This window comes from Lacerta agilis, chromosome 14 (assembly GCF_009819535.1).
Source record: "Lacerta agilis isolate rLacAgi1 chromosome 14, rLacAgi1.pri, whole genome shotgun sequence".
Taxonomy (NCBI): domain Eukaryota; kingdom Metazoa; phylum Chordata; class Lepidosauria; order Squamata; family Lacertidae; genus Lacerta; species Lacerta agilis.
Genome location: NC_046325.1, coordinates 20,832,165 through 20,845,916, shown reverse-complemented (window position 1 = coordinate 20,845,916; position 13,752 = coordinate 20,832,165). Strand labels below are relative to the sequence as shown.

At 40.4% G+C, this 13,752-nt stretch overlaps 1 protein-coding gene across 1 annotated transcript; it reads right to left on the bottom strand.

Annotated features, from left to right (window-relative positions):
- Positions 1 to 2,107: 2,107 nt before the first annotated feature.
- Positions 2,108 to 5,735, bottom strand: LOC117057622 (vomeronasal type-2 receptor 26-like). The gene is made up of 2 exons (XM_033168464.1): positions 5,618 to 5,735; positions 2,108 to 3,009 (listed from the first exon to the last, which is right to left on the bottom strand). The coding sequence occupies exons 1-2, from the start codon at positions 5,634 to 5,636 to the stop codon at positions 2,108 to 2,110; spliced, it is 921 nt and encodes a 306-aa protein (XP_033024355.1). The 5' UTR covers positions 5,637 to 5,735.
- Positions 5,736 to 13,752: the final 8,017 nt, after the last annotated feature.

Here is a 13,752-nt window from a genome sequence, read left to right as displayed (position 1 = left end):
ACTTATGTATATTGGGGTCTTTGTTACCACAGTCTCAAGCTTTCAAACAAAGCATTGCAGGTTTTTAAATCTGTCATCAAAAGATGAAATACACTGGTACCTCGGGTTACAAACGCTTCTGGTTATGAACGCTTCTGGTTACCAACTCTGCTAACCCGGAAGTAGCTGCTCCTGGTTGCAAACTTTGTCCCAGGATGCGAACGGAAATTGCGCGCCAGAGGCTCGCACACAGTGGAAGGCCCCATTGTCAAAAGCAGACCTCAGGATAAGAATGGTTTCAGCTTAAGAATGGACCTTTGGAACGAATAAAGTTTGTAACCAGAGGTACAACTGTGCTTGGGAATATTAATGACAATTAAACTTGCACCCTTTAAGGAAAGCTAATTTTGAGTGCTTGTTATCACAAGTCAGGCAGGAATTGATATCCTGGAAGGGTCTAAACATTTCTTGCTTGGACCGCTTGCAGCTGGGAAGATGTCACTCTTCCCCAAGTTCCTCATCTATTTCAGGTCCTGTCAATAACCATAATGCCTAAACAACTTAAAGTTTGGCAGAAATTATTATAAAATAAAAGATTATACAAAACAGCTATATGATGGTGCACTGCTTTGGGCTTGAACCTTGAAGCATGCTACTCCAGAGAATGGACAATAGTCCTGACTGACAAACTGATGTTCCAGATTTTGTGACCAAAGGGAATTCTTACCCCCATCTTTTCTACAATGTGTGTCAACTGTTTTGGGATTTTATGAGCTAAAAAGATTTTTGGAGTGAACTGTAAGAATTTGATTTGATACTTTTAAAGCAATGTAGTTGATACATTGTGAGTTATGTTGTTTTATGTGTGATGTGAATAAGAATAATACTAAAACACTTTTTTTTAAAAAATCAAAGTGATTCCAAGAAAGGCAAGGAGGCAAGGATAGCAAAGCACCAGAGAAGAGGGTGATGGAACTGAACATTGTAACAAGGGGCTAACATAAAAATTTTAGTACAGTGGTACGTTGGGTTACAGACGCTTCAGGTTACAGACTCCAATAACCTAGAAATAGTACCTCGGGTTAAGAACTTTGCTTCAGGATGAGAACAGAAACCACGCGGCGGTGGCAGCGGGAGGCCCCATTAGCTAAAGTGGTACCTCAGGTTAAGAACAGCTTCAGGTTAAGAACGGACCTCCAGAACGAATTAAGTTCCTAACCCGAGGTACCACTGTATTGATTTTTTTAAAGAACTACACTACAGTGCATAATATGCTGCTATTCAACTGATAGGCAGTGACTGCAAACTAGCACATCTCTACCTGTAGTGCAGATGCGCATGACTTGGTCAAAGTGTCCTTATACTTCACAGCAGTATTCTCTTTCCTTCAAACTGCCTTTGCATGTTCCGAATTGTCCTACATGTTTTGTCAGTGTTTGAAAAAAACAGGAAAATGTTCTGACCTCCTTTGCCTCTTTTGCCTGGTCCTCAGACCCTAGTCAGAGTCCTTGAGAAAGAGTACTTTGCAGAATGCTGCTTTTATTCTTAAAAAAATGTCTTCTCCAGCCAAGTCAGGCAGCTTTATACATATCAAACAAAACCAGCTTTCTACCACCCGACCAACCCACCACACACACAATCAATGACTACTCTATATATACAGGCATATGCAGGTGAAAGGTTTCATGAGACATCCAGGCTTTGCCGATTCATTGTTAGCTGCTGACTCATGCTGACTCACTTCCTTTTTTATTAAAGAAACAGCGGCTAATTTTAAGCCGCGACATGTTTATAAGAAGATATAAACTTTTTATGAGCCACTATAACACATTTAGTTTTAGAAGGTCCAGCTGCAAAAGTGAGCAATTAAATACTGTTTGTAGATATAGTTCCAACTTTGTAGGCATAACTGGGAGCAAATACCCGGCACAATTTTAAATGAATATGGCTCCCTTATCAACCACATCACTGCATTTCATGTCTGAGGTGGGTTTAAGTCTATTCACAGGAATTTAAGCAGAGATGTCTGCACCCTTGCTTGAATTCTGTTGGGATCTCTACCAACACATTATCCCCCCCTCCCAGCCTCAAAATAAATAAAAAAACCAAAGAGATGCACATATGTATTCTATTTTATTTTCCTCATGAGGTGTTCCCTGTTGTTCAGCTCAGGCCTCAGCAGAATAATGTAGCATTTTGGGGAAAAGATGCAACCCAGTAATCCAGCACTGGAGGCTAAGATGGAGAAGATCTCCACAGCCACCATGTATTTTCCTTTGGTGCTCAGATAGGTCGGAACAAAGGATAACCACACACTACAAAACAGCAACATGCTGAAAGTGATGAACTTGGCCTCATTGAAGCTGTCAGGTAACTTCCTGGCTAGAAAAGCCACAATGAAGCTGATTATGGCCAGGGAACCCATATAGCCCAAGACACAGTAAAGCATAGTAGCTGAACCTTCATTACATTGCAATATGATATTGCCATACAATGAGTGCATGTCTGTATCTGGGAACGGAGGGTAAGTACATAACCAAAGAGTACAAATGCCAGCCTGAGCAAAGGAGCAACAAAGGACAATAGAATTTGCTACTCCTTTCCCCACCCATTTCCTCATCTTGGCTCCTGGTTTGGTTGCCATGAATGCCAGAACCACAGTGATGGTCTTTGCCAGCACTGAAGAAAGGGCTAAAGAGAAGATGATGCCAAAAGCTGTTTGTCGGAGAATGCATGTCACTTTTCCAGGCTGTCCAATGAAGAGCAAGGAACAAAGGAAGCAAAGAAGAAGAGAGATGAGGAGCATGTAGGTGAGGGTTCGGTTGTTGGCTTTCACTATTGGGGTGTCCTTGTGTTTAATAAAAGTCACAAATACAAAAGCTGTGATCAGAGAGAAAGAAATAGCCAAGGTTGCTAAGATGATTCCTAGGTCCTCTTTGTAAGAGAGGTAGTTTACAACTCTTGGAATGCATTTAGTTTGGTCCTTGTTGGGATACTGATCTTCTGGACATTCAACACAGGAATCCATATCTGAAAAATGAGAGAGACATTTATATTAAAAAGCAGCAGTGGTTATATTTCCAGGTGTAGAAATGCTGATGGCGCCTTAATCAAGTTTAAATAATGCACCTGTGTGACGAAGGGACAGGATTTATTATTCCATATGGCTAGCAGTGCTGGTTGAGGTTTGTGAGTTCAGAATATTTAGCCTGTCATTTGGGATCCAAAACAGCATCTATTCTGTGTTGAAGCTCACTTCTTTCACTTTGCTTAATTTTGGCTTAGCTTGAAGTTTCTCACACACACGTGAGCATGAGTGAGCACGCAAACTTGTTCCAAAGCCTTTGGGGACCCATTTGCCTTTTTGGGGTTTAATACTTTGAACATGTCCATTTGGAAATTGTTTGGACTTATTCTTTTCTAAGCAAGTTCTTTGGGGTGGGTGCTTGGGCCTATAAACAATTTTGGATATATTTTCTTTTTGATTTTGGCTTGTTTTCAGGTGAGTAACTGAATCTATCCTTTGACAGGTAGATATCATGTTCTTTCCACTTTCCCTAATATTTTGCATACATTACTATATAGATAGAACATGCAAAGCTTTTAAGCAGTTTGGACAGGTGAAAATTTTAGGTGATAAGTAGAAGTGAAGCTGTATAATAGTATAATAATATTATTTTTGCATGCCAGAATTATTGTGTTTTTCCATGTAATCATTATTTGCATATATGGCTCAATATTTCTGCCTTCCTTAGTTTTAATCCATGTTTATTATTCTTTGTTATTATTATGCTTATATACTCATTGATCTTCCACTGATGTATTCAAAATATACATTTCAAAATGGATCTTAGCCTTTTGATTTCTGTGTCATCACCACCCTGTTTCCTCAATCAATCAATCAGTTCTTTATTATGGTCACCGACCAGCACAATAAATTGCATTACATCGTCAATATTTTTTTTTTTTTTGAAATAAACTAAAATTACTCATCTAAAAGGGATAAATCATCCTTTGATCCTTATTTTATATATTAATTATTTACAATATGCTATAAATTAAAACGGAGTCTGTCTGGCTCTGATCAGGAGTTGATTTGAGTGCCTCCTGTATAGGTGCACCGAATTCCGATAGCATTGGCGCAGAATCTTGCCACCATAGCGGTGACCTTCGGGTTGGAGTCTGAAAGGAGCCATTTCAAATATCTTTAGGGTAGATTCATTTTGCAGGTCTTTATAAAGGGAGCAATGAAAAAATACATGGACGATGGTCTCAATTTCTCCAGAATTACACGGGCAGAGTCTGTTTTCTAAGGGGACTTGTCTATACTTCCCATATGGAACCGCAGACGGCAGAATATGGAACCTGGCCAGAGTGAACGCCCTTCTGTGAGATGGTATCTCTAGATGGGTTAGGTAATCAGCTGGAAGCGACAAATATCTTCGTTCTTCTGGTATCGGAAAAGATGGAACTTTATTTAGATCATTTTGTCTCTCAATGTCAATTATCCTCTGTTTGACTATATTTTTGGCTGTATTGTAACCAGAGGAGATGAGGCAAGTTGGCTGAAGGCCTATAATTAATAACTTGTTTTCAATGGCTCTGGTCCAGGACGATTGATAGTTTTCTTTCAGTATCAGCGGGGCCAGGCCCTGAGAATTAAGGTGTAATTTCAGCCATAGATTGCACGCTTGTATCCAAATTTTGGCCTCCACCCGTATCTTTCCTGTTTCTAACTGAAGAGCGGCATTTGACAAACAGGGAGGTGTCTGGAGTGCTGCTCTGATGAACTTAGTCTGGACTGTTTCTAACTGGGTTAGATTTGGGGTAGGGGCACAAACTTGAGCCCCATAGAGTAGTTGAGCCTGTGCCTTCGCCTCATAGAGCTTTAGCGCCGCCAGAATGTAGTGGGCGCCTTTTCTTCTTAGAAATCTTAGAATTGCAAATGCGGTTTTATTAGCTTCTGTTACTACATAAGTTATGTGGGCTTTCCTTGTTCCTTTATCATGGAAAAAAACTCCTAAGTACTTAAAGATATGTACTTGTTCAATTCTTCATTTGAATTTGAATTTTGGGGCATTTTGCGAAGGGCATTATTTTGGTCTTTTGATAGTTAATAGTAAGGTGGTTCTCTTGGCAATATCCCGCCAGGGAGCAAAGTGCCCGTTGTAACCCAACAGGAGTCCTAGATAGTAACAGGGCACCATCCACATATTTTATTGTCTGCCAATTGGGGTGGATGGAACTCTAATTTTGATTGTTTTGATATGACATCGTTAATAAAGTAATTAAATAGTAAAGGGGCTAATACACAACCCTGTTTGACTCCCCGCTTGGTAGGCACCGGACTCATAAGATGGCCTTGCTGCGAGCAATGTACCATGAGTTTGGTTCCCTGTTTCCTATTTTCACTGTAATGAATAAATAAATATATTACTTTATGGAAATTGTTTGGTACATCTGTACATTATGGTTAGATCTACATAGCTATAAAAACACTCTGAAAATGCTCTGTAAAAAGTGGTTGATATTGAAAATATCACTGAGTTGTGATTTCAGCTGCACTGTTGCCACAGTGTTATAACACATTTATAATGCTGTATTTTGACTAATGTAGCTGAGTCCATATGTCTCCTACCTATTTTGCTGGAGATCATTCCTTCTGGACATGCAACGCAATCATAGCAGCAAAATTTCTCTCCCTCCTTCTTTTTTCTGCTGTAGCCAGGATAACAATTGTTGTTGCACACAGAGACTGGGAGCACCTGCACAGAACCGTGAAGGATGATCAGCAGTAAAAAGTAGGGTTTGGGCTATAGAATGGTGGGCCTCCGAATAGTGAGGTGAGCTTTAGATACTTTATTTATATTTCATCTTTTATTTAATACATGTTTATACTGCCCTTCATCCAAAGATCACAGAGTGGCTTACAATAGAAAAAACATTGGCGTAGTGTGGTTTGCTGCCACCCGGGGTGGTATCTGTGTGTGTATCAGACAGGCAGGGGGCACAGAGGGTGAATGGAACCTGCCATGCCAGCCCAGCCCTCACTGCTGATGTCGCTGGAGTGATGCCAGCCCTGAGTTGCTTTGTGAGACTGATCCCAGCCTCAGAAAGTGTTTTGGGGCTGGCAGAACAGCCCTGGCATGAAAAGGACGCAACACCCATGCACCCTTTGATCCCAGCCTTGGCTGTTGCATCCTTCTCATGCCACCCTGTCAGCCCCAAGCCACTTTGCAGTGAATCATTCAGATCAGATCCCAGCCTTGCAAAGCGACTCGAGGCTGACAGGGGGGCATGAGGACCCAAATGCACCCCCCAGAAAAATGCACCCAGGGCAACACCCCGGCAGTCACCCCCTGCTATTTTCATTGTACACAGAATGTGGTAGCACCTAGAAAAAACCCCAGTATGATTAGCATAGGAGTGTATTTTTTTCAGTATGGTGGATCCACAGATAGTGGGCTGATTACAGAGAGCCATTAGTAATGCTAGCAAATTACTCCCAATTTCAGTTTGGAAGGAAATGCCACAGACTTTTGAAAGACTCAACAATGGGGAAAGTTCAGATCACAGAGTCTGATAGAGCTGTTTTTCAAAGTGGAAAAAAGAGAGTAGATAAAGCCCAAACCTGTGCAGAGCTGCTCTCTCCACACCTAACCAGAATTACATCTGAGTAACAGGTTTTATTACTAAGAGTAATGCTCCAACTCTGAAGATTACCATTTAAAGTAACTGCTGCCCTGATGCCCAGGGTATAGAAATAACTAGGGAGGTGATAAAGGCTTTGCAGATGGGACTTAATTAATTATGTAAGGATAGATCCTTTGACTTTTTGAAGGATTATTGGAACATGATTTTTCAAATACCTTGATGTAACATAGCAGCAATTTTAAAGATGACATTTGGGGAGGCATTTCCTGGGTTACTTGTATATAAAAGGAAATGCAATCATGAGCTTAGGAAAAATAAATAAAGGAACTATCAGTTAATTTGGAAGAAGTAGAAAAGTTTGATATCATGACACTTTGATTATACATTGAGAAAGAAGACGAATATGATTATACATTCAGAAAGGAGAGGAATAAGGAGGGGAACCCTAAGAATAATTATGTACCTGAAGAGATGGTAAAATGATGAATTGGCATTTCCCCTCTTATACTTGAAGGACCGTCCCCACCCCCATCATTCAGCTCTGGACACTGAGGTCCAGCATCCATCAGATGTCAAAGAAATAAACAACTATCTGACTTTTAGAAGACATCTGAAGGCAGCCCTGTTGAAGGAACTTTTTATGTCTGATCTTTTATTGTATTTTTAATATTTTGTTGGAGGCTGCCCAGAGTGGCTAGGGAAACCCAGCCAGATGGGCGGGGTATGTATGTATGAATATGAATGAATAAATAAATAAATAAATATTGTGATTATCATATATCCAAGCATTTGCCATGGGAGACGCTTGCAGCGGATCAAAGTCATATAGAGACAATGCAGGGTGAGATCAAGACAGAAGCAAGGAACAGCTATACATTGTGATTTTTTAAATCAGTGTGTGTACAATATTCCTCAAGTGTAGTTGAACACAGGTGTGGTTTACTTGTATGTGAATGCACCTTATTTATTACCTGATTAAAGCCATGATGCCACATAATTTGGTCATAATTAATGGTCAGTTCATTGCCCGGAGGAGCCTGAGGTTCTAGCTTTCCAACTTTTACTCTGATCACTGAGCCATTGGAGAACATCATCCAGTTTGTAATATCAAAGCCTGCGACTAATTCTCTATTTTCATTAAAGTGGATAGTGTCTCCAACACTGTTATTGAATAAGATGCTTCTAAGAAAATGGTGAACCTCAAAATGAATATGAAGAATGGGGTAAATATGTTTTTAATGATTTCCATGAGATTCACAAAGTGCTTTTAAGCAAACAATATTGAGTTTTCATTCTTACCTAAGAATAGTTGCAGATCCAGAAATACCCAGCTCCCATATTTAAAACTGTGTTAATACACAACAACAACACCCATGAAACAACCTTAGTAGACTATTTCATGAAACTGCTCCTTTTACCTCTGCATTAAAAGCTAGCTTACCTTCCTGCCACCCTTTTAAAAAAGAGAATCATAATTACCTGCCATGGTTTCACGTTCTGTAATAACAATCTGTTCCTTTTATCCAAACTTCTCCGCTTTGAGCTGGATTTATAAATGGCTTGCAAAGCATGTGCCACAGCAAAGACAGCATTGTAGATACTGTAGCTGTGACCTGTCATTTTCATTTCAAATAAAATTCCAGGAATGCTCTCCAGCTTTTCCTCTCCAGTGCAGGCACTCTCCTCATCCTCCATATACATTTTTAATGAACAGCTGAAGGCCTGTTCCCAGAAGTCCTGGATAAAACCATCTCCTTTAGACCAGGAAGGATTTAAGGTTTGAATGAATTTTTGGAATCCTAGTGGCTGATCTGAGTGAACAGTGAAGGATAAGGATCCATGGAATGTTTGCATTTCCCAATTCTTTTGAAGGGACATTGATATGAAATCCCAGTGAGATGTAATAATCCATACTTTCTCCAGAGGAGGCCAGGTAGTGAAGGGCATTAGAAATAGCAATATTCTCAAAACTTGAAAAGATGGGTTTTCTCCATATATAAATAATACATTTGCTTTTCCCTGCATGATGGTTACATAGCTTTGCACATGCTCCAGAAACAACTCTATCAGTTGTTCCACAAAACTCCATTGTGGTAGTCTAATTACGAATGCAGAACAGATGCCATTCTCAGAAAGCAAAGGCAGCATTGTCTGTAAAAATCGGTCCCCTTTGTCATTGTCCACAGCTAAGAGCCCAACCCATGTCCATCCAAAATGCTGAAATAGCCGGACAGCTCCCACATACTGGTGGGCTTCATTTGGGACCATGCGGTACAATAAAGGGAAATACATTTTTTCATCCTGTGATGGTAAAAATGTTCCATAAGTGAGCTGAAAGAAAAATTAACACAATTTTTTCAGATGAAGATAATGTTATATCTTAGAATAATAGAGCATGTCCAGCAGATGTCGACCTAGCTTCTACCTGAAGACTTCTAATGCAGGAGAGCTTAATTTTTCTACCTATGATTGGTTCCACTTGTGAACTTCATTTACTATTAAAATGGTTCTACTAATGATGAAACAAAATCTAGTCATGTCACAGAGATAGTCTAGAATTACCTTTTGCCTGCTATATGACAGGTATTCTGGTTTTCACATGTACTGTAACATCCCCTCCTCAATTTCTATTTTTCATGCACAGAATCTCAAATGTAGGATGGGATCTGGTGTTTAAAAATCAGCTCCTGCGAGTAGCAAATTCCAATTTTATCCCTGCATTCTGAGGTGTTAATTTTTCTTCCCAGTTTTATGACATGGGAATCACTTCCACCTCTTTATCTAAGTCACTTAGAATCTTGGCGGGGTAGTTTTTTTTTGGGGGGAGATGTTTTGAGTTCAGTACAGAACCCCATACCACGCCCTTCATTTGAAGAGGACTAACTGATAAATCATTTGAAGAGGACTAACAGAGTATCCTGTTCTACCCTCATGCACTAAACATACCTGAGGAGTCTTCTTGCTTGCCAAAATCACTGCAATGTTAGCAGAGATCTCAGAGAAACATCCTCCAATGAGTGCTATCATATTGTTCTGGTTATGACAGCTGAAGTTGGGGACAAACCTTTGTTGTGTGGAAAGGAGGCTCAGAGTGGCTTTGTAGGTCATCTTTGCATTGAAGTAACTATTGAGGATGCGGAAGCCAAGAGAGATATTTGATAAGATTGTGGGATTCTCATTGATCTCTTTGACCGCAAATGCTAAAGCCAGAATATGCTGGTAGTTCTTAGGCACTGATCTGTAATAAGCAATGACAACAAGGACCTGTAATTTTCATCATCTGAATTCTTACAAGGTTGAGGCAAATCAAAGAACCATAGAAGACAATACATTTTTAAATGGTAGGTATTTCTCCCATGAAAAGCCACAGTCTCTAAATCTTTTGGGATCATTCTGGAGGTTGATAAACTGTCCCATGTACTTATCCCCCACATTTCATTTCATTTCATTTCATTTCATTTCATTTCATTTCATTTCATTTCATTACATGCCATCACTGGCAACAACAACAACAACCCAAAGTGTCTCTCTCTGTGCTTATCTTCATGCTGATTTTATACAAAATTAATCATAGTAGGCCATTTGAAATTAATGGACATGACTAACTCAAGCTTCATGAGTTCAGTGAATCTAACTTAGTGTATGTGTATTAGGGGATATGTGTTGCATTTGAATGAAACCTGTATATGAGGCCAAATCATTGATAGAGATTCAAGAGATATCCAAGATAAATCAGGCTCCCTCCACATTGTTCCAAACCAAATCTAGGTCCTGCAAAGTATCTTGCTAAATTTGGAGACAAAGAGGTTGATTTTCACTGCATCAGAATGAATTGCAACATTCTTTCTGAATTTCCAAACATATTGAAAACATGGGGGTCAGGACAGGGGATAAGAACAGATGAAGGATAAAAAAGAAATATAAAATACCATGAAGTTAGTTCAATCTACTGATAATGAATTATTTGAATGGTGCCTGTAGGCCACCTCACAAATTACTTTCTAAAACCACATCTCTCTTTGATATGCCCCGTTCCATGCCCAATAAGCATGAGGCACCTTTGCCTGGTGGCACTATGGCCCATAGATAGCAGCAAAATACTGGGCAAGGTATCTTCTCTGTGTGATGGACTCATGGTGAAAAGCTGCCCAGTGAACCCTTGCTGAATAAGGGAGGAGGAAACCTATATAAGGCTGCTTCCCCTGGAGCTCAAAGCTATTTTGCTTTAAGAGCTTCCTGTCCATCCTCCCTCTGCTTAGAGTCTTCACTGAGCAATTTGGGGTCGTTGGTTGACAGGGCTCGAAAGCATTTTTTCTTTTTGGGTACTTGGTTGGTTTTTTTCCTTCACCTTTCCCTCAGTGAAATTAGGGTTTTTCTTTGTTAGGAAGAAGAACATTGTATGAGGGCAGAAATGGCATTGGTCAGGATCAACATTGTATAGGGGGACCCCCATAAGGGACCTGAGGGGAGAATTGACCATGGAAAACCCAAGCGTGGGTTCGGTATTGGAATCTGCACCCTGGTCCCCCAGTGAGAACTTGCTTGCTTGACTTGCACCACGGCAAGGTTCAACACTGGACGATTCCCATCGTATGGGTTTGGAGCGATCCAAACCCAGCAGATCCATCAACATGGGGCTTGTGGAATGATGAACTGATCCTGGGACCTGATGCCATGCCAACCCTTGCCCTGCCTGCTGCTGTCAATAAAGATTTGGCCTGATTTTACCCCATCACGATTGTACAGTCTTGTTATTTTGCTGCTCCCATGGTTCACATAATGCACCTGCCTGGGCAAATTACTTGTGCAATTTTCATTGTAGAAGTATGAACAACAGTTGGGGCAAGACGTTGCCAATACATGCGGCATACTCTTCCTGTCATTGAATAATCAGATATGATTGTGGACCCCTTTTTCTAGTTTGCAATAAACTGGAGTCTGACTGGGCAAATGGCAAGGCTGAAAATAAGAGGAAGGATGAAACGTAGTGGTATTTCTCAAATTTAATAATAGGGAACAAAAAGACCAGAAGTCTGGAACTGTATGAGAGTAGGAAGAGATTGAGGCAAAGGATGAGAACAAATTGAGAGGAAAACAAAAGTAGCAAAACCCTCTGCTTTTGTATATTGCCTTTCTCATAATAGGGAACAAAAAGACCAGAAGTCCGGAACTGTATGAGAGAAGGAAGAGATTTAAGGAAAGGATAGGAACAAACTGAGAGGAAAGGAAAAGTAGCTAAATCATCTGCTTTTGTATATTGCATTTCTCATAGTTTTGTGGGCTTTTCTTTAATTGTACAGCTTTCATATTTGTCAAGGGCACCAACAAACCAAACAAGTAAATCTTAGAGATCTTTCTGTTATTAAGATGCATATAAATGTAGTTATTCACCAGTAGCCAAATAGAAATAAACGGGGGGGGGGAGGGAGGTATGGCACCCCACCCCAAATGATTTATAGTTGGAAGTTTGCTGGTTCCCCCTTTCTCATGGTATATAGTAAACAAATTCTTGAAGCACAATGTTGCATTATGGTATGTTCTCAGTTAGTGTGGCCTGAACATAGAATGAGAGAGAGTAAAGAAATTATGACTTACATAGGTTCATCGATCAATGTCTGCATAGGCTGTTCCGTGAAAGAGAGGTTATCGTAGTTTAAGAACACCTGGGAAACAATCTCCCCAATGATTATTTCACCTGGCTTATAAAAGTTATGAGTAATAGGGAGAGGATCATCATATATGCTGCAGTTAATGGAATGTGTCTTGGATGCAGTTTGACACAACAGTGCAAGCAGCAACACGACCACTAGCATGACCCTGGTGAGAAAACCTTGCCTCCCAACATAGGTTACCATGTTTCATATGTGACTATTTTCAGTTTTGTTAACAGCTTCCCTCGAATGGTGGTAGATAGTCATACTGCATTGATTTACAGCTTAGCATCTTAGGAAGTCTGTGCACTGTATCTTGGTCTTATATTTAATTATGGCTCTTTATTCATTAGTATCTCTGAGCAGTATATTCCTCTCACTTTTCGCTATAAGGCTGATTGAATTAAAGCCTTCATGAATGCCTGGTCCAATTTTCCACTTTAAAGTGGGATATTAACCAGGCAAGGAGGAAGAATAGTGACTAGGGAAACTCCCTGGGAACTATTTGGGGTTAAAAATCATGGCAGAATCTGTTGGTAGAAAACATAACTGAACATAAAAAGGGGAACGGGTCATACAGAGAATGACACAGTCCTGCCTATGCCTGGACCCACTTCTCAAAAACACAAGGTTTTATATCTTCTTTTTTCAGATGCTGGATGTTCAGATTGCTAATTACTTATCTCTGTCTGTTGTGTAAAAGGATTGAGACTAGTGATTCTGAGGAAGATAGCTGTGATTAGAATTTCCCCAGAGGGTTGATGTCCTTCGAGGTTGAATCATGCTTGACAAAAAATTACTAGGATTTCCCCTCCAGCACTGTGTACAGCCCTACTACCCGATCTAGGACTGTGGATCAGTCCTGACACAACCTCGTCCTACCTGGTGGGGACACAACCCAAATCCAAGCCTGACTTAATTTTGGGGGTGGGGCTAATAGTTAAATCAAAAATTTTAAGACCACATAAAAACAAAGCTGGGGGGTGGGTGGGGGAAAATTGCATTTCCTCCTGTCATATCTGACCACACTGAGGACAGGAGGGTTCTGTGCTATCTGTAAGCATCCTCTCTGAGTGGAAGTCATTTGCAAAGGAGCACACAGCAGCTCACAGTATTGATTCCTCTTTCCACCAGCTGGTGAGCAGAGGATTCAGTTCTTCTGGGGTCTGGGCTGCCTGCTCTATTCTTCCAACCTGTTGTTTCATCTGCTGACAGCCTTGGATAATTCCAGGTGGCTTGATCTGACCAGGGGGGGTCTTTAACCAACTTGGATGGAGAACCTGGTGCAAAGTCAGGAAGCTGGCAATAGCATTTCCCTTGGACCAGAGTTAAGTTCACATATACAGCTCACACATATTTGGCGTAACTTGAAGATCTGTCCTTAAATCAGGGGTTGCCAAAGCAGCACCTGGGAGCTCATGAAAAGCTGTAATAAATATCTCCTAAAATAATCCACAGAGGGATGTGG